Genomic DNA, 19654 nt, shown 5'->3' on the forward strand with positions numbered 1-19654 from the left:
TTCTAATGACTCATTTTCAGGTGCCCCAGTGCATTTAGCAGGCAGCAGTGTTCTTTAAACTGAGTCAAGTCAGTTATAAAGTGGGATCATGTCATGTTTGTGCCATTTGGGCTGCCTAAAAATGCAGAACTTGACCACGAAGCTTTTAAGTGCCAGAAACACACGAGCGTTAATATTTGGTGTAATCTCGGTTTAGGTGTCAGGAATGTTTGAATTTTTGCAAACGTTTTCTTTAGCATGCTTTTACTTTTATAAGAAAGATGAAACAGAGCTTTGCAGTAGGTAGGAAGTTTAAAGTACTAGTGAGCTCTTAAAATCTTCGGCTCTCTTGTGGTCTGTTGTGTTTTTATTGCTGTGGATTTGATCTCCCTCTCCTGTGATGAGCAAGTGGATGTGATTAAAGGAATTCTCAAGCTGCATGTAGGGAAATGATGATAGACCACACAGATTTGTAAACAAACAGAAGTGTGTACAAAGGGCTTAGTGCATTATTATTCCAATTTTCCTGTCATTCATTTTTCCTTTGAGGTCGTCTCAATGCTGGAGCAAAATGGCATTCTTTGTTGTTAAAAAAAAAAAAATAATCAGTTACTTTAAAGATAATGCATTTGAAGTATGATTTTTCATAGTTGTTGTGAGTAAATGGGATGCAAGAAAATTTTGTGGGTTAGGTGTTTTTTCCTCTTTGAAATATCTAGGGACACAGATTCAAAACATGGTTTCTAGAATTCCCTTGATACATAATGCCCAAGAAAAAACACCTCTAAACTTCATCCCTATTTCTAGACACTGGAGATATTTTTTTAAAAAACGTCTTTAAAATGCCTAATTTTACTTTGTGTTATGGAAAAAAATTGCTACTACCAAATGCAAAATACATTGATGTTAGTGGGAAATGCTCCTTTCATCAGGTTCCAGTGAGGACAGGCATGCTGGTTGTGTGACCCAGGAAGATCCAACTGGATGAACAGGGCACTGAAATCAGTTGGCTTTCTTGACTTCAATTTTTCTGGGTTTTGAGACTCAGTTTTGGGGTTGCAGCTTCTCAGCAGTTCCATCTTTAAGGCAGGTGGTTTTTCTGGAGTAGCTGGGGAAGAGAAGCATTGGGACTCAGCTTAGCAAAGCCAAACTTTAATAACTTGAAGAAGAGAGTGTAGATGTTTTGGGCCAGATATTTAACAGCCCTGGATCTGCTGATTTTGGGCTGTGTACAGAGGTCAATCGATTGGAGAGTAAAACGTGAACCTGGGGGAGGATCGACTAATAAGTAATTAAACATTGGTATTTATGCCTGCAGTGCACTTTGCAGGTGGGAGAGCACAGCACGAATGAATATTGATCTCATGAAATATTTTAACCACTTCCCCCGAAAATGGTGGAGTTTGGTACTGATCACAGCACGGGGTCAGCACTGGGGGTGGGTGGCTCATTGGGAAGCACTACAAGCAGTCCTTTGGGAGCTGCCTCACTCCAGCCCCGTTTGTTCCCTGCGATGCTGGGTGGGTTTGGCTGCACAGGGAGGGGTAACTGCTGGCTCCCAGCTCTTCAGGGGTGTGTGTAGATGACTATCTGTGCAGGTCCAGCGTGCTGGGTTTGGCATATTAGACTTGGAAGGAAGATAAATGTTAGTTGGGTGAGCTGAACAGGATGAAACGAGGGAGTGATTAAAGAAATGGGAGTTTATACTTTGAATCTAATTGTTGGGGTGTAGCTTTTTGGAACTTTCTCCTGCATCTGAAAAGATGGGAGTTTCCTTCTCTCTTAGTCAAACATTTCCTGAATGGTTGCCTGCAGTAAGGCTGGTCTTTTGTGGCTTTTTTTATCCCTTCAGCAGTGACTCACCTGGCTTAATATCAGCAATAAACTTTGAACCACAGGTGGAAAATGTGCAAAGCCGGCAGTCCAGCTGCTATTCTACTTTCTGTATGTGGTGCTGACAAAAATACAGTGCTTGGCCCAGTTTCAGGTGAGAGCAGATGTTTATTTCACTTCCCACAGTCTGCAAAACGGCTTCTGAGACTGTGCAGTCTATCTGAAGTGAACGTAAGGCTTCTTGAAAAAAAATCACTGCATCAATGCCAAAGCATGACAAGTATTCCTTTCGTCAGTTTTGGTTGCTCATAACAAATGTTTCATTTTGCTTTTGGGCTGCAAATTCAGAAGCAAAGTCTGAGGGAGTGCAGAGCACTGGAGGGTGGTGCTTCGTGGAGAAACTCACTGAGACTGGGCTGCACATCAGGAAAATAATTGTGAAGCAAAGAATGGGATGTGGATAAAAGTACAGATTCGGATATTAATCCCTCCTGAAAGAATCAAGCATCCAGCCCTGGAGAGCGAACACAGAAATGAGAAAAGGCTCAGGCTGAACACGGGGGATGCTGGGGAATCCTGGCGGAGGAGCTTTGTCGGGAGGGCAGCAGGAAGGCAGAGCCGGTGGGTGAGGGTGTCCCGGTGTGCCCGGCGGGGTTGGTGCCCGAGGTGCGGCTGCCACCTGGTGATCGTGGGGAGCGGCGGCGTCCGCTCGAGCGAGCTCTTTGTTCTCAGCGAGGCCGGGCAGGAGCCTTTCCTTTCCCCTCTGCCACTGGTTTGTGTTTGCACTGTACCTGCCCTCTCCCGAGCTATGGGGTGTCCGTCCATCCTTCTGTCCGTGCCAGAGGTGAGGAAGCAGCAGCTCTGTTTGTCCATCCCCTTAATTCCAAAAAGCACAATACAGGCTGGTTGTTTTCCTCCCAGGAACCACAAAGAGGAGTGAATTGTAACGTGCTGCTTCTGCCCTTCCTTCACTTCTTTTTCCATGCAGAGTTCAAACCAAGCTATGTCCGGAATCGCTCTGTCCGTTCTGTATCCGTGGAGCTGGATGGAGCTGTTTATAGCCTGGGTTTAGAGGATGGATTCCAGCCCATCTTACCAAGGAACATCTCCAAGCAGCACAGGGTGCAGAGGGCTGTTCTGCATGAGGAGGAAGACAGAGACATGGGGGAGTACAGTGGCACTGGTGGCATTGCAGAGTACACAGCCCCTAACCTGATCAAAGTGACCCACAGGTGAGTGCACAGGCTGGAGTCTGAAAAGATTTTGCTGCTCAAGTGGCTGCTGTACCTAAATGGGTGGGTTGAAGTGTGCTAAGCATATTGTGCCCCTGTTGGACACCCGGTCTAGCTTCACCAAAATTCTTATTCCAATCTGTACAACAGTCTTTGGTTCTGCTGCAGTTTTGTCAGTACAGAGGCTGAAGATGCAGCTGTGCTTTTGTGCCTTCTGCTCTGGGTCGAGGCAGCAGTCACAGATCAGGGCATTTTCCAGGGAGGACAAGCAAAACTGTTTGCAGCAGTTACTTGTTCACTGTGTGACAACAGGAGAGGCCTTGCCCCTGGAAATCAGTGTGCAGGTGACCTGGCCTGGCTGGAGTATGAGCTGGTTTTGTGTCACTGGGTGCTTTGCACAAGCTTTCTGTAACCGGTGCTAGGAAAGGGAAATCCATATTATGAATGAAGTTGGATGGGCCAGGAGCCTTGGGAAATGGAACATACTGGGAGAGAGGGAAGGCAATTGTCTGAGCACTCTCGTGGCTCAAAGTAATTTCCTCAGGGAAATTTCCTGGGGACTGGTGGTGTCTTTTCAACTGTACTTTAATGAGTTTAGTCACCATTTCCGCTTGGGAATTATCAGGAAAGCTACCAATCATTATTGAGCGTCATTAAATTGTCATTAAATTGTTTGATGACTAACTCATGTAAACACGCAGGACCCAGTTAGCTGCTCTTGGTATCTGTGTTTTCAATTTGATTTCTGTTCACAGAAGTGAGTTGGAGACTTGCCAGTAGGAGGAAAGGTAGCCAGGCTGGCATCAGAGAATTGTCCTCTTACCTCAGCTCTCATCTGGAACAAATTTAATTGACTTTTTGCTGCCTTACTGGGTGAATCCCAAATTCATACCAGGAACTGTCAGGAAGGTTGTGCATTATTCATGAGCACACCCCAAGAACACTGGCAGAAAAGAAGGCAATGGGACAATATGCATGAGGTGGTTTAAAAAAAAATAAAGGAGAAAATAAGGGAGTAAAATAAAGGAGATTTAATTTAAACAAACATTCAGAAATGACTGTGTGGTATTTGACCCTAATGAACTTCTCAGGTAAAACTGTCAGGTGGTGATTTTTGTTTGCTTGCTTTTATTAGAGAATTTTAAAAACTGGGTTTTAATAGAATTTAGTGAAACATAAGGACTTAATATAGTCAGAGGGTATTTTGCCTTTGAAGTCAGGGAGACAGGCTCAAATTTGTATCCTTTTTGGAGAAAACAGCAAAATTTCTTTGCATCTGGTTTGTTCTTTGTGGTTTTTTTTCCCTTTATCTTATACTGAAGTACTTTATCATTGCCCCTTCCCCTGCATCACTTAGTTATGCACTGGGAAACTGCTTCTGAGTAATGCCCTCAGTGCCTGCTAGTTAGTAGAGATTTATTTAGACAGTCTAATGAATAAGCAAGAACTCTGTGCAGCACAATTTACATACAGAAATTAAGCAGTCAACAGGTTCTGCTTGATGGAAATAATCTCCTTGAATTCTCCTACTTCTTTAAAATTTCCATGGCAACTCTAAAGCCAGACTTCTTTCCTGGCTCAGAACATGCTGGTATTCTCCTGAATGAATATTGCTTTTTGGATTCTGCATGTCATGGTCTCGTTTTTCCTGGAGCTGTGTTATTAAAAGCTGCTGTTTGCATTGCTCTGTGTGTGTGTGTGTTTATCCCCTGTAACAAACACTGTTTGCTTTTCCATGCCCAGGTGTTACATCCTGGAGAATGACACTGTTCAGTGTGACACAGATCTGTACAGGTCACTGCAAGCTTGGAAGGACCATAAACTTCATATTGACCATGAGGTCAGTGCTGGTTTCAGTGTGTGTTTTTAGCAGGGTTTTCTGTGGGCTGATAGGATTGTGCTGACTGTGTGTGTGTCTGTCTGCCTCTGGGTGTCTTTGTCCCTCCTCTCTGGAACCTTTTGAACTTGCTGGCTGATTTCGGAATAGACATTTCAGGGATAATTAGGCTTGCACAAGTTTGTGAAGACAGGATGCTGAGTGAAGGAGAGAACTGCAGCTGAAGGCACAGCTGACAAGTGTCATATGCCTTGTGAGATAAACAAGACTTGTAAGGGTCCCCATCCTGGGAAAAAATGAATCTGGATCTTTTTAAAGTCGTAGTGGCCCTGCTCCCCCAATGTACCTCTCCAAAACAGGACTTCAGCATCAAATAGAAGACCAAGGAAAAGTGAGATCCATTAGTTTAATTCTTTTAGGATTAATTTCTTTTGCTTGCTTGTGCTTTTCTTAACCCTTGCACTTGGGAATTGAACTTTTTTTGATAGGCTTGTGTATATGAAGAACCTGGAGATAACTTGCCCTACGAAATTTGCCTGTAAAACATCATCTGATGTTTTTGTCACTAATATTTAAGAATATAAGCTCAAATCTTTCACATTTATTGTGTACAAAAGAGGGTCTAGGGATCCTCTTCCAAGGACCAGGTAGTGGTGGAACAAATGCTGGAGAGGGGCATAAAGGACAGACCTCCTGTAATCTCTTAGCAAATCACATAAATTCACAGCAAAGTTCTGTGTAAGGACTTCTTTCTTGGCCCCCTTTTATGGTACAGTTGACACACAAGGCAGACACTGAAAAATTTACCAATCTGCAAAGATTTAAGAGGGTGATTTCAGCATCACCACGCTCCTGGGGTTGTTTTTTCTTCAGAAAGCTCGGGCAGGATGGAGTGTCAGAGGAAATGAGAACTCGCTCCTGTCCTGTTGTGTTCCTGGTTTAGGGTCACAGGAATGGATTCTTTGTGTATTTCCCTTGAACACCCTGTCCTGTCTCTGCTTCAACAGCGAGGAGCTTCCACATCAGTGACTTCTGGTCTCTGGTGGCTCGTGGTAGTTCTGCAGGCTGTTGTTCACAGTGGATTACACTGTTTTTTGTGCTGTGTAGAGAACTGAGGTGGAGGCCTGCAATTCCCATCTGAGTACACTGCAATACCCACCGTGTATAAACCAGACTGAACAAAAGCAGGAGTTTTATTTAGTTAGGAAACCAGTCTGTGTGCCCCCCAGTCCCTTTCAGAGTCAAGAGTCAGAGCAGGCAAATGAACCAGTGAGGATTCCTCCTGCTGGAGTTTCCTTCTGGAAACTCAGAGAATTCGAAAATACTTGTTAGTGGTGAGAGTCGTGGAAGGTAGCGAAGAGGAAGCATTTGGTGACAGCAGAATGAGCTTGAGAAGATTAGAATGAGACTAAATCATCCTGTATTTTTTTTAACCTCTATCTTTTTTTTTTTTTTTTTTAGATTGAAACCTTGCAAAATAAAATAAAAAACCTGAGGGAGGTGAGAGGTCACCTAAAGAAGAAACGACCCGAGGAGTGTGATTGTAACAAGATAAGGTATTTTCTTGTGTACTTCAGAATAATTATTTGAGGTGTGAAACTGTAACTGATTTATCTCCTCACAGGAGGGATCAGGATCTGGTTTGTTCAGTGGTTGCTGCTTGCCCTGGATGTGCTTTCAGTGGAGTTGGACTCCTGCCCAAGTACACGACACACCTTCTCCCAGGCAGCAGTTTAATTGCCTGTGTCAAGTGGTGATGATGTAACAGGGCTTGTAAACCAGTTAGTTCTGCTCTTGTACTGAAGATGCTGCTGTTAAATATCAGAGATGAATATTTTAAGCTGCAGGGTTTTTTTCTGACAACTCTGACTCAAGCAAGTTGTCGTTCTGGTGCAGTTACACAAACAATAAGGTGTGAACTGTATGCGTGGGGAGATGAGGGGATTTCTTCCCATTCAGTTTTTTTTCAAGGCTGGATGTGTTATCTGCTGAGATGAAATCACAGCTACATCTGTTGGGAGAAGCAGGAATTTAACAGCTGGTGCAGAGTTACCTGTATTTGTAACCACCACTGGCTCAGGGCAACAGGCATTTCTTTCCCTACCACAGATCACTTGTGCATGAAGTGCAGCAGGTGCTGGAATAGTGATGAGCTGTCAGCATGTCTCTGCATGGTTGGTTCTTGTTGCTTCTTTTAATCTTGTGCAAGATTAAAAAAACCTGACTGAAGGAGATAGTTCTTTATTATAGTCTTACTTTGTTAATTTGTTATAAGGATTAAATTTATGAAAGCTCCCAATAGCATTTAGGAATTTAAAAGATTTGTTCTGAAGGGAGTTTTAATCTGTGAACTAACTGAATTCAGAACAACAACATCTATTAAACTTATGTTTGCTGATTTTTTTGGGGTAGTAACTTTATTAGTCATAAAACATTGCTATTGGCTGAGGCTGCTCTGCCTCAGAATACATAAGGCACTGCTCTTGCTGGGACAGTTCAATCCATCTTGTTAGCTTTGCTGCAACTTCCAGCTCCTGACAAAGGGCCCTGCCCAGTCGAGCCAGGCTGTCTTTATTCACTGTACACTAAGGAATGAAGGGAGAGGTGACACTGGATTCAATCTGCTTCAAACCCAGTCTGATAGTGTGGTACAAATAGGAACCATTGTCTTTGTTGTTCACCAACAGTGCTGGTTTTTATTTTCCAGTTACCATTCCAAACACAAAACCAAACTGAGGCACAAGGGATCCAGTCTTCATCCTTTCAAGTAAGTGAAGGGCTGTTCCTTTGAAAGAGGATGTGCCAAGACATTATAACACTTGGTCCATACAAACTAAGCAAAAGTACTGGTATTTCATTTATTCTGTGTTAAAAAGCATAAACACAGAGACACTGGGCAAGGAACTGGGCCCACACCAAGATGCTAGTAAATTCTGAGATAAGGTTCCTGCTTTGGGAAATGTCCTGTCACAGACCTCAGGCAAGCCCTGGAAGCCCCTTTGGCTGCATTTTTATTTTCCGGTGCTGTTAAACTGCAGGGTTGTCCCCGTTTGGCAGAGAAACCGTTTAATTCAAAAGACGTTGATTCTTTCCCTCAGAGCAGCTTATTTGTACGAGCTATTTGGGGGTTCTTAGGTGCATTCCAGTGTACCAGAGTTTGCATGACCCTGATGTTTGGTGTGTGCAGGAAAGCCCTCCAGGAGAAGGACAGGCTGTGGCTGCTGCGGGAGCAGAGGAGGAAGAAGAAGCTGCGCAAGCTGCTGAAGAGAATCAAGAACAACGACACGTGCAGCATGCCCGGGCTCACCTGCTTCACCCACGACAACCAGCACTGGCAGACTGCTCCCCTGTGGACATGTAAGGATATGAACTCGGGAATAGGGAGGAGGGTTCTGGCTGGGCTGGGCTGGTGGGTTACTGGATCGGGGTTCCATTGCCTGTGTAGCCAAAGCTGTGCAGTTTGCCCCAAAGGAAAGAATCTTCAGTGCTGCACAAAAGGGAGGTAAAAACAACTGCAAGCAGCCAGCAGACAGTGAGCAGTGTGCAGTGATGGGTGTGGTATCTCACCATCTGGAATGTTTCCCAGCTGGACAAGACGCTGCTTTAATTCACCGTGCCACGGGGTGTGCACGGAATGAGAGGCTGATGCTGGAGGGCATTCTCTGCTTTAGAGCTCAGGAGTGAGAGTTCCCCTCTATGAGTGAAGTTATGCTATAAACAGAAATAATTAGCAGTGCTAAAGACTGTAGCTGATGCCTTTGTAACTCTTCAATTTGCAGTGGGCCCTTTCTGTGCCTGTACCAGTGCCAACAACAACACGTACTGGTGTTTGAGGACAATCAACGAGACCCACAACTTCCTGTTCTGTGAATTTGCTACTGGATTTTTGGAGTATTTTGATCTCAATACCGATCCATATCAGGTATCTGATCACAGACCTCAAGCTCATGAAATGCAGCATTTTTCCTTACTGATGATCAAACAGCACAGTATTGCTGCACGATGTAATTTAAGGCCTATATCACTTAAACCAGTATAATTTGGCTCTTTCCTGTTACAAATAAACCACCTGTATTCCATATATGAAAGCCATCAAACCACAGCGTTACTAACAAGAACCCCCTCTTTATTGCAGCTAATTAATGCAGTGAATACGCTCGACAGAGATGTTCTCAACCAACTGCATGTCCAGCTCATGGAACTCAGAAGCTGCAAAGGGTACAAGCAATGCAATCCAAGAACCAGGAACATGGATCTAGGTAAGTGCCCCTCCTGTTGCACTCACAAACTCCCCAAAAGGACATGGGAAATACGAAACTTAAATCAGTCAAAAGAATTTTAGTATTTCTTAATATTGGGAGTGTCCTGCTGAGGCTGGTAACTGCATGCTTAGATTTTTGTGTGTGTTCAGTTTGTGTTATGTAGTGTTTTTAAAATTAAGAATGATACTTAGCCTAGTGATGAGTGTTACAGAGATGCAGAAGATGATGAGGAAAGATACTGGTGAAAGAGGGAAAGAAGACCCTGATAGACCAGCTCAAGTTGGAAGAGACTTGTGGAGTTTTGCTCCAAACTTGTGCTCAGTGCAGGGTCAGATGTGAGGGCACACCAGGTTCCTCAGGGCATTGGGTGATCTGTTATTAAGTCCTTTTTTAAATTGTCTTACCTGATAACAGGCAATCCCTGCTAACACTGTTTATTTTTCTTCACCTAGGACTTAAAGATGGAAGCTACGAGCAATACAGGTACATTTTTTAAAAAAATTACATTATTCTTCTTAACTAATACCTTCATGCTGAGGGAACAAGTGTGGGATTGGGAACCACATGGACAGGCATGGCCTGGAAGGGCATTTGAAAGGATTTCCCCCCCTGCCCCCAGTTGCTTTGAAATGCTGGAGCTGTTTGTTTCATGTTCTAACTTAGGTAGTCAAAAATCAGGCTGAACTCTTCTCCTTCCTCATCTTTCAGACTGTAGTGCTGGTGGTTTTCTTGGTGATGGTTAACTTTTTTCTCCTTTTGCTGCTTGAAAATTAGGCAGTTTCAGCGTCGAAAATGGCCAGATGTGAAGAGACCATCATCTGCCAAGTCACTGTGAGTTGGGAGCAGTTCACCAAAAGCATTTGCTTTTACTTAGCTTTTTTCCTTCACTTCTCTTTCTGCATGCAGCACCTTTTATAACATCATCATCTTAAGTGGGAAGTCCTCTAAATTACACAAGAAATGCAGTACTTCCATCATTACTGACAACTGCTGTCCTAAACCTCTTGGTCCACGTTTTCTGGGACTGCAGGAGCACTGAGGTCAAGGCAGTTTCAAATGAGTAAAGGTAGATGCTCAGCTGAAGAGACCAGTTATGGTAAACTGCCAGTTAAATTTAAACACCAGTATGCTGGTTTTGCCTAAATTTAAATTAGTAGCAGCTACCTTGAGGTTTTTCACCCAATCCAGGAAGAACAAAACTGATTGTAATTTCTCACGAGCAGGAAGAGTGTCATGTCCTTTTTTGCTCTTTACTGACCACAGCCTTCTGTTGTGAGCAAAAAAAAGGGAAGTTAAAACAGAAGGTAGACTACAAGACAGATTTGTATCTAAGACTGCTTTTTTCTTACTGAGCTGGCCTTTAAATCTTGACTGTGCTGTTCAGTTCTCAACCTGCCAGAGTTCAAAATTTGAGTGAGAAATTTAAGTACTTGAAAAGTTACCTTTGTCCATTCCTGTCTCTGAATCTCCCCTTAAAAAGGAGGCAGAGATTTCAGTTCATTGAACACCATGAAGTGCTCTCAAACTGAGCAGTAGAAAAAAATATGCACAAGTCCCTTCCTAGACACAGTCTGGCCTTCTCACTCACCCAGGAGGATTTGCTCATGTTATACAGTATTTTTATTTCTAGTTAAAGAGATCTAAGACTGGCTTTAGAACCAGAATGAGGCTTGAATTAACAAGCTTTGTACAGGCTGAAGTTTCAAACAGTTGGATTGTTTCTGTCATACACCTGCTGTGGTTTTATAGGTGGTGCACATTGTTTTTCACTGCATGGAATCATTAAAAATATTTAACTGCTTTCTACTAGAATGTTATACACTAAAACTGTGTTTGTTTGTTTTATTTTAAAGAGGACAGCTGTGGGAAGGCTGGGAGGGCTAATCTCCCCAACTGCTGCACCTCCATGAGGATACAAACTGGCCAGAACTTGAATCCATGTACAGACTAAATGAATTGTAACATTAGCCTGAAGGACTGGATAAACTTTGAGGCTGAAATAGATAGAATGTTTGCACTGGTGAGTGAGTTAAATAGATGCAGTGAAACTATGGGACGTGCTGTCAGAAACACAGCTCTCTGAACTCCACTATTGTACCTGCTTTTTGCTTTGGATTATACCTCACCTGCTTCACGAGGCATTTTCCTTCCAGAAGACACAAGTAAGGCTGAGCCAGGAACTGAGAGAAGAGGAAGCACAGCCCCATCCCAAAGAGAGCCATTCCAGCGTTTACAGGGACAGCTGAAGGAACTCCAGACAATTTTCAGCTCAGTTGTATCTTCAGTTGTCACGAGAAACACTTCACAGCCAAGTATAACTCTAAAGCAAGATTTAGAAAACATGGATGCTTTTCCTTCTGCTGGGGTAAAGGCAGTGGTTGAACAGAACCTTGAGCAGCACTGAGTGTTCTCAACACCACGACAATTCTCCAGTCCCCTCTGAGGATACGTTTTAGCTCCACGTCTGTTTGTCCATCCTTCTGCCACCTCGGTGCAGATTAGAGAAAATCCTGACTAACAGAGTTGTGGAGGGGTTGTGTAAAATACTGCTCAATATACTGTTTGCAAATCAATTCCTTCAGGTTGTAAAGAATTTTGTTAATAAAAAGAGTGTAATGCCCATGCCCCGTTTTTCTCAAAACGTTACTTACTGTTGCTTAGGACGTGTCAGAATTTATCCATTTTGAGAAGTACTGAAAATTTCAGTAAATGTACATCTCAAATTTTAACAACATCAGATTTGTATGAAGTTTTTTTATGTGGTAATAGCCTATTGTATGTTCAAAACCAAAACAGTTCCTCTGAGAAAGCAGCGTTTGCTCAGCAGTGTAACTTTTACATTTATTTTTTTAAAAAGGCAGCTCTGAGAAGTTCAGTACTTGTAGTCAATAAACAATAATCTAGTTAATAGTTTAGTCTACAAAAAATGTAGAAGTTCTGAATGACAGTTACTGTTTAAAGGCTTTTAAAGGGAAAAAACCCCCAACCTATCATTTTACTAAAGCACAGTGTACAGAATTACTTGAGTATTTTCATAAGGACATTATTAAATACATCGTAGTACAGGCCATTGTAGCACAGGCACTGGGGGTGAGATTTGTATTTATAATTCCTGTAACTCTGCTACCTGTTTTAAAGGCACATGCCTGAGGGCACTCATGGGGCAGGACTGGACCAACTGTGGCCTTCACTCCTAACAAAGAGGTTCTTTTTCTTTTAAAACAGAAACTTGCTCTTTTAGAAATGCAGTGTAAAAAAAACCAACCCACTGCATTTTGGAAATTACTTTGGAACCCTTCCTGGTTTTGCACATAAGGAAAATCAAGTGGCATTACATCCAGCCATATAGATCTCTGGTACCACACCTACCTGCTCAAAAAATATACTTGGATGTAGGAACTAAGGAAAAAAATAACAAAAAACTCCCCCATAAACCAACAACGAGCTTAAAAAGCAGAAGTGGTGTCTTGGAAAATGTGTCATACAGCAAAACTAGGCTTGAGGATTTGTATTATATGTGGTAAGTCAAATATACTTCCCAAAATTTTCTTGCAAGCTTTTTTAATTATGGGAGTAAAATACAATTGTCTGTCTTGAACTAGCCATATATTTTCTTTGTAACTTGTTACAGCTTTCATGGATTATCAGAAACATCTACTAGATGATGAGATCCTGGATCAATACAAATGAGTAAAAAAGGAAACACAGTTTTGCTGCTTCCCAGAGAAAAGTTTTAGCCATCTGCTAAACTTTACAGGAAGAATCTGAGGTCAGATTTAAAAAAATTGGCACTTACCTTTTTTTGTGTGTGTGTGTTCAGCCTTTAGTCCTTGGCCAGCTGAGGGTGTGATGGTCAAAATCCTGCAGGCCCAGTGTTCCTGCTCCTGTTGAAAATCAAGTTACCTTGTTCCTTTCCTCCAAATCCTGAGCTGTGGGGTTGTTTGGGGCACAAGAAGCAGCTGCTACTTTGTGAAAGGTAAGTGAGTTGTTGCCAAATTGGGGAAAGCTGCCACCTCTTCACCTTCCAGCTCCCATCCAGACTGCTGTTTGAGTTGACAAAGAGAACACACCCCAGTTGGTCTGGATGCTAAATGGGGCTCATCAGTGAAAGGTCTCAGTTGTTGCCCCCTCAGCTTTTGCAGCCAATTAGGAAAAGATGTAAATCCTTCTCTGTACAGTTTTCCTCTGTGGTGGCACTGAATTTTCTCTGACCTTTGCAGGATACAGTCATGAACCTTAAAGTATCAGACAGCTAATCAAGCTCTGATTTTAAATAGAAACCTTTATTTACATTATTATTAACATCCAAACACAAAAGCCAGAAGGGCGGTAATACCTTACAACCAACTCTTTTATAAATCAGTCCCCATGATTTCTTCTGTTTTGCAAAATAAAGATACAGATATTTCAAGCAATACTTACAATGTAAACTAAACTTAAATGCAGTTCTCAATACTGTATGCCTTCTCCTGAGAATTTTTTTAAATATTGCTCTCAGAATTACATGGTTTCATACTTGCTGTATCATTCTGTCATCTGGTAGTCTGCACATAAATTCTAAAATAAAAGGTGTGCTATAATTGGTGCAACATTCAAATAAGTTTTGTCTTGTGACTGAAACGTGGTCTGGATTTTCTAACTTTGAAAGCAGTATTTTAGGCCAAGAAAAAGAGTATTACATATGACTTTTATTAATAACCACATGGTTTCTGTGATCAAAAGAGACACGTAGTAAAACAACACATTTATGCAGCAGTGATCAGAGGTGGCTGTACTAGATAATTGATCTCTTACTGTTGAATAATGTTATACAGTTGTTTTTTAAAAACATTCAGAAAAACCTGCTGCTACAGAACCAAAGCAAAATTGATGGCAATAACTAAATGTCAGCAGATTTCAAACTAGATGTACTATGCAGGATTAGTGCTGCCAAGAAAGGTCATCAGTGCTTTTTAAAAATACTCCCTCCCTAATCAAGTTGAAACTAAAAATCTTTGGATTCAGCAAAAAAAAAAAAAAGGTACTGGAAAGCTCCAACAATCTAAACACAGATGAGAAAATGATGATCCTTAAAACATCAGTCAGGTACCAGTTAAACACAGATGTATAAATAGAATCACTTAAAAAAACCTGTAGGGCAGGATGTATAAAGCAGTCCTAAGAGCTCACCTAATGAAAGCAACCAGGGTTTGTAGTTTCCATCAATATCATGAACAACTACAAAATGCAAAGATTGTTCTGCTCTGATCTGATATAAAAAGCACAGGATTGTTGCCTTTCAGTGTCAGTAGGCAGCACTTCAAGAGATATGTTCTAAGAAATGTAAAAACAAAAAAAGAAGTTCCTCAGGCTTTTAAAAGTTCTGCATTTAAAAACACAGGTGAATTGGACAGAAGATTTCCAATAAATGCTGTCACCTGATGTGTGTACTCAGTGCTAATGGCAGAGATTGACTGATCTGCATTCCCTGTGGAACACAACTGGCTGGATGCTAAGGATGAATGTTTTGAGACTCGTTCTATTTGGAGTTATTTCTATTAAAATGGAAGATCACTGAACATTCTGAACAATAAAACCACCTCTTGCTACCGTACCAAGAACAAGCAATAAAGAATTTTGCACTCACTTGGGAGAAATCAGTTTTCCATTACACAATGAACAACAGAACAGGAGCACCACACATCTTAAAAGTTTCTTGGGTCCTCACTTAGGAAAGTTTAGAGGTTTGACTTGTTGTAACTTTAAAAACTGCAAAGGGATCTTCATTCCAAGGCCCCAAAATGGAGGGGAGCCCTCCCCCCCACACGTTATCAGCAAACAATATGTAACCAGACTTACTTAAATACTGATCTCAGAGAAACCTGCTTAGAAAACACATTCCTTCCTATTAGAACAATCCAATGGAGGTGCAGACATTTGGTTAAAGTGTGGCTTCATATCCTTAAAGACTTCTAGATGTCATGTAACAACAAATATTTTGCAACAGACAAACATCTCCAAAGAACATTTAAGAGTTCATTAAAATTGACCAAAAAAGACACAATCCAGATTCATCAGCTGAAAAGGTGACCTATTACAGAAAGACATGACCGTCCTGACAAGGTGGGACATCTTACAATGCAGAGCCTTTGTGTCAAACTGCCTTATGTAAAAAGACACGTAACAAAAGTGCTCACAGGTGGAGAAAGCATTTAACAACCGGTCTTTTTTTTTAAAAAAAAAGCTATTATGTTAAAGATGTAAAAATAAATGAAGTGTTGAAGACCAAAAAAGAGAAATATGTGGGCCAAAGTCACCCAGCTTCAAAGTCATTAAATCTAATTAAAGAAAAATTCTATTTGGACCTCAACTACACTGAGTTTACAGAAATCAATTTTGTTAAATATTTAGCTTCACAAACTCTGCAAAAATGAGTTAGTGACCTACAAAAGTCATATATATAATACATTATCTTAAAGATCATATTTACAAAATTTATTCACAAAAAGACTGCAAAATTCTGATTCTGACTGCAGTGCCTTGCCTTTTCTGAAGATATTTTCAAAAAAAAGATGAAAGGTTATTGCTCTAATTTCCATACACAGAAAACATTACCTTATGCAGTCTTTTCAAATAATTCTTAAGAGATTGTGTTTGAGAAGGAACATGAGTACACCCCTACCTTCATATTAAGTCCTTATCAAAGATATTGCATTAATCCATTATATAGTCTTCTATAAAGTGCACTCAGCTGCACAGCAATATGTAAATATTAGTCACAACTGTGTTTAAATAATTTAAACTGTTTATCCTCTCTTTTTAACCCTTGGCTTCAGTGGACAGGATTTTGGACTAGAATGTGCCAATTCAATTTTGCACTGCTACTTTGCTTGGGAAATCCCTGACTCTTGGGGGTAAGAGACTAAAAGCAGCATTTATGTTCAGGAGTTAATATAAAAAGAGTCAAGGCTAAGACTACATTCTCTGTCAGATACTGTTACTAGAGAAATCAAAAATTCTTACCACTGTGACTTCTCCAGGCACTTTTGTCTGCCTGTAGCTGAAGGGCTTTGGATACAGTAAACAGATCAGGAACACCAGGAGCCTACCCAGCAAATCTACTAAAATGCCATTACCAAATTCACATTTCTAGAGGAAGAGCGCCAAAAATATTAACAAACTTTTTTTGTACTCCACAATATACAGTAATACAGAGACTGCTTCTACTAATTTTTTTTTTCCTTTTTGGGATAGAGGTTTTTTTGGCTTATTTTTTCCTCTGCATGAAGTAACTTAGGACATCACGGTGATTAACTTAGCACTGTAAGCCCAGTGTGAGTCACCTTCCTTTCCAACACTAGTGCATCAGTAATCCAGCCTTTCTTGCTTGAAGATGTGGTTCTGGTGTCAGCAGTACTTCTGTTAAAGAAAAGAAGAAATAATCATCACAGAAAATAAAAAACACCTTTGCCAAAAAAAAAAAAGTCCACATACTGCATTTGGAAGAGGAAACTACTGATAAACAATGTCTGCAAGCAAAAAAGTAGCTTTTCAATGCTCCACTTCTTTGAAAATAGATTTCTAGAAAAGAAATGCTTTCCCAGGATTTCCTAAACACACTATTTGAGTGTCTTTGTGTAGGTTGGGAAAATCTGATATTTTACCTTCATTTTCCCCTTTATAAAAGGCATTTGTTGCATCAAAGTCCTCCAAACCTTCAATTATCGTCCTCAGATTATTTTCCTCAGGTACCTTGGACAAAATTTCGTGAGGCACATTTTACTTGGATAGATTTAGCTTATGTCAGTATTATGTTGCTCATCCCTTGGTATTTTGTGGCAAGAGTGCAGCAATATTTTGTAATTCATTGTTCTTTTCAGAGCCTATTATTAGTACATTTTCCCCCTGAAGGACCTGTAGTTTCTGGCTATGCAGACACAATCATGGATTGCTTAAAGTATCATCAATAATAAGGTGTCTCTTTGCACATAAAACTGGCAGGTCCCACAGATGTAAATATGAACAGGATAACTGAGCAGGAATGGGTGGAAGCAGCCCCTGCCCAGTGGAAAGTCAGTCTGAACAAACAACTTACCTGGTCTGGACCCATAGGCATTCCTGACATAGGCATGGCATTAATACTCATCTGCCCCATGTGGCCACTGCTGCCATTCATGTGCATCATGCTGTAGGCTGCTGGACTGCCCTGGTGGCTGAACTGCTGCTGGGGGAAAGAACTGAGGCACAAAAGGACAAATAAAATTACTTTCTGTGAAGTTTACACACTGACACATTGCCTTCCCTGCACCAGCTGGCAACACGTGAAACGTAAAACTGTTTTCACATTTACTTGTTTCTACCAAATATCTGTTTCATGTAGAAACAAATTTCCTTCAAAAATGGAATTTTGAATTTTTAGAAACACAGAGCAGTATCTGTGTGCTGAGTGGAACCTTTCTGCAGGCTCCTGTTGGGGCTGCATCCTCCACTGTGATACTATTCTGAACTTTTTTATTCCCCCACAAGTTATTTTTTCAATATTTAAAGACTGAGTGTTTCTCCTGGCTACGAAGATTGCAGAGGTTCAATATGAATCAATGCAGCTAAGCATAAAATACACTTAATCTATTTCCTTACCCAGAGCAGGATCAAGGACAATACAGACACCAGAAAGACAATTATTTTTTCCTCTTCTAAATCCTTTTCCTACTACAAACTATTTAACATAGTTTCTACTTTAAACAAAACAACAGACACTTTTTGAGAAGCAGGCTGTAACTGCAGTTCACCTGTTCCTGGCCATGCTCCCCGATGGCCAGCCCTTCATCTCCGAGGACTGGTACATTGTTGCTGGCTGAGGATGCTGCATCACAGGATTCTGGGAGGCTCCAATTCTTGATGATATCATTGGGTTGGGAGGGCTTGATACTCTACTGAATGCAGGGTCAGGTTGTTGGCTTAAACCTGAAAACAAAGGAGATACAATATACTTCAGTTATCATCACCTAGCACTTCTAATTTATCTTCTTGCAGCGATTGGAAGGGGAAATGTCATCCTTTTTTTGTAGCAGAATATTCTATTTTTCAGAATATTTAGGTAGTTTGGGTTAATAAAAGACAGGGAAAAGAAAACCAGACAGATGAAAAAAAAAACCAAAACATGTTAGTACTAGTACCATAATTAGGTGGATAGGGGAATTGCTGTGGAGGAACTTGAGCCATTGGAGGGCCTGTCAAAGCACTATCCATGCTTCCTGTGGCAGTCACATTTGGTGGTGGACTGAAGGCCTGAGGTTGCTGTTGCTGCTGCATCATCATTGCCATCCTCTGTTGTCTAAAATGGTGACTTATTAGTTCCCTGTTACGCTGAGCCACCATTTGAGCATTAAGAAAACCTTGCTGTTATCCCCCAAAGAAAAGAAAAATCATATTAGAAAATGTTTTTACAAATGAAATCACGACAAGAGTCAATCAAACCTGCACTCCTTCTAAGACCCAGCATATCCATTATCAGAACAGGAGGTTAAAAAAACCCCATAGCCAGTACAAAAAAAAAAATCATCAAAATATTGAACAAAGGTTTTCATTAAATTGTCATTAGTGCTAAACAAATTATAAAGTCGATTAGATACATTCTACATGGAAAACATATTGGCAAACTGAATTGATAACATGACCTAATGAACAAATCCCTCTGCAATCTTGGGAATATGGGAGGTAAAAAAACCCACCTTCTTTTTTAATTGTGCAGGGGGACAAAACCAAAGAGGAATGCTGTGGAATCATGAAAGAATGTCATAATTCCCAACAGTGTAATAATTACTTACCTGTGATCCCACCTGTGGCTGCATAACTGGTCTCATTGCTGAGGAATTTCCACTGACTGGACTTTCCATTTTCATTTCAAGCGTCTGACGGGTCTGATTCATAAACTTGGAAAAAGACATTTTAGCACCGTTAGCCTGAAAGTAACAGTATCTCAACAAAGTAATGGTAACTCCTGCAAAAAAAATTTACTTACAGATTTCTTGAATGCATGAAGTGCAATGGTTAATTTTTGCCTTGTCTGATGTACCCAAAGAACCAAAAGAAAAACTCTCCAAACAGTGCAGTACTACCTGGCTTTGGGTTTTTATTTTCCTTGAAATTAGCACTCTTTAAGAATAAAGAGCAGACTATGTATTTCTTCCAATTCATGTTTTGGGCAAAAGGATATAGCCACTAGCTTTGCTTAAAATAAAAAAATTCTGTCTCCTTCCCTCTCCCTCACATAAGGCCAAAGCCACACAGATCGAACTGGTGTCATAGAAAACGAGAGAGAACACGGATTAAACATCACCATTCCACATCACACAGCAGTAGCTCAGTTTTCCAAGTTTTCTTTGTACATTGTATTTGTTACCAGGCCTGCATTTTCACGTGGGGAATTCCCTGCTGAAATCATGCACCAGTTTTTTAAGCAGTGCTTTCAAAGTAGTGTTACCATCTATGTGGCTCTATCTGTTCTCTCACCTTTCATCCAAAACAAAATA

The 19654-nt window shown here is 41.0% G+C and overlaps 2 protein-coding genes across 17 annotated transcripts in view; one reads left to right on the forward strand and one right to left on the reverse strand.

Moving 5' to 3' along the window:
• Positions 1-11765, forward strand: part of SULF2 (sulfatase 2) — a 110249-nt gene extending 98484 nt beyond the window's left edge. For 11 of the 12 annotated variants that reach the window (XM_050313563.1, XM_050313561.1, XM_050313567.1 and 8 more), the window contains 10 exons: positions 2801-3044; positions 4788-4884; positions 6343-6437; positions 7589-7648; positions 8069-8238; positions 8661-8803; positions 9017-9136; positions 9592-9626; positions 9918-9974; positions 10997-11765. In XM_050313563.1, coding sequence (XP_050169520.1) covers positions 2801-3044; positions 4788-4884; positions 6343-6437; positions 7589-7648; positions 8069-8238; positions 8661-8803; positions 9017-9136; positions 9592-9626; positions 9918-9974; positions 10997-11027 — 1052 coding nt within the window. In that variant the 3' untranslated portion in view covers positions 11028-11765. The remainder of the gene's footprint in view (positions 1-2800; positions 3045-4787; positions 4885-6342; positions 6438-7588; positions 7649-8068; positions 8239-8660; positions 8804-9016; positions 9137-9591; positions 9627-9917; positions 9975-10996) is intronic. The other variant, XM_050313568.1, reaches the window with a different exon arrangement.
• A 1640-nt stretch (positions 11766-13405) lies between these two features.
• The window catches only part of NCOA3 (nuclear receptor coactivator 3), a 67181-nt gene continuing 60932 nt past the window's right edge, over positions 13406-19654 (reverse strand). For 3 of the 5 annotated variants that reach the window (XM_050313556.1, XM_050313553.1, XM_050313554.1), the window contains exons 20-24: positions 18950-19054; positions 18299-18524; positions 17912-18086; positions 17218-17359; positions 13406-16541 (exon numbers count right to left, since the gene is read on the reverse strand). In XM_050313556.1, coding sequence (XP_050169513.1) covers positions 16530-16541; positions 17218-17359; positions 17912-18086; positions 18299-18524; positions 18950-19054 — 660 coding nt within the window. In that variant the 3' untranslated portion in view covers positions 13406-16529. The remainder of the gene's footprint in view (positions 16542-17217; positions 17360-17911; positions 18087-18298; positions 18525-18949; positions 19055-19654) is intronic. The other 2 variants (XM_050313557.1, XM_050313555.1) reach the window with 1 other exon arrangement.

Source organism: Myiozetetes cayanensis, unplaced genomic scaffold (genome assembly GCF_022539395.1).
Source record: "Myiozetetes cayanensis isolate MyiCay16 unplaced genomic scaffold, myiCay2020 scf19, whole genome shotgun sequence".
NCBI lineage: Eukaryota > Metazoa > Chordata > Aves > Passeriformes > Tyrannidae > Myiozetetes > Myiozetetes cayanensis.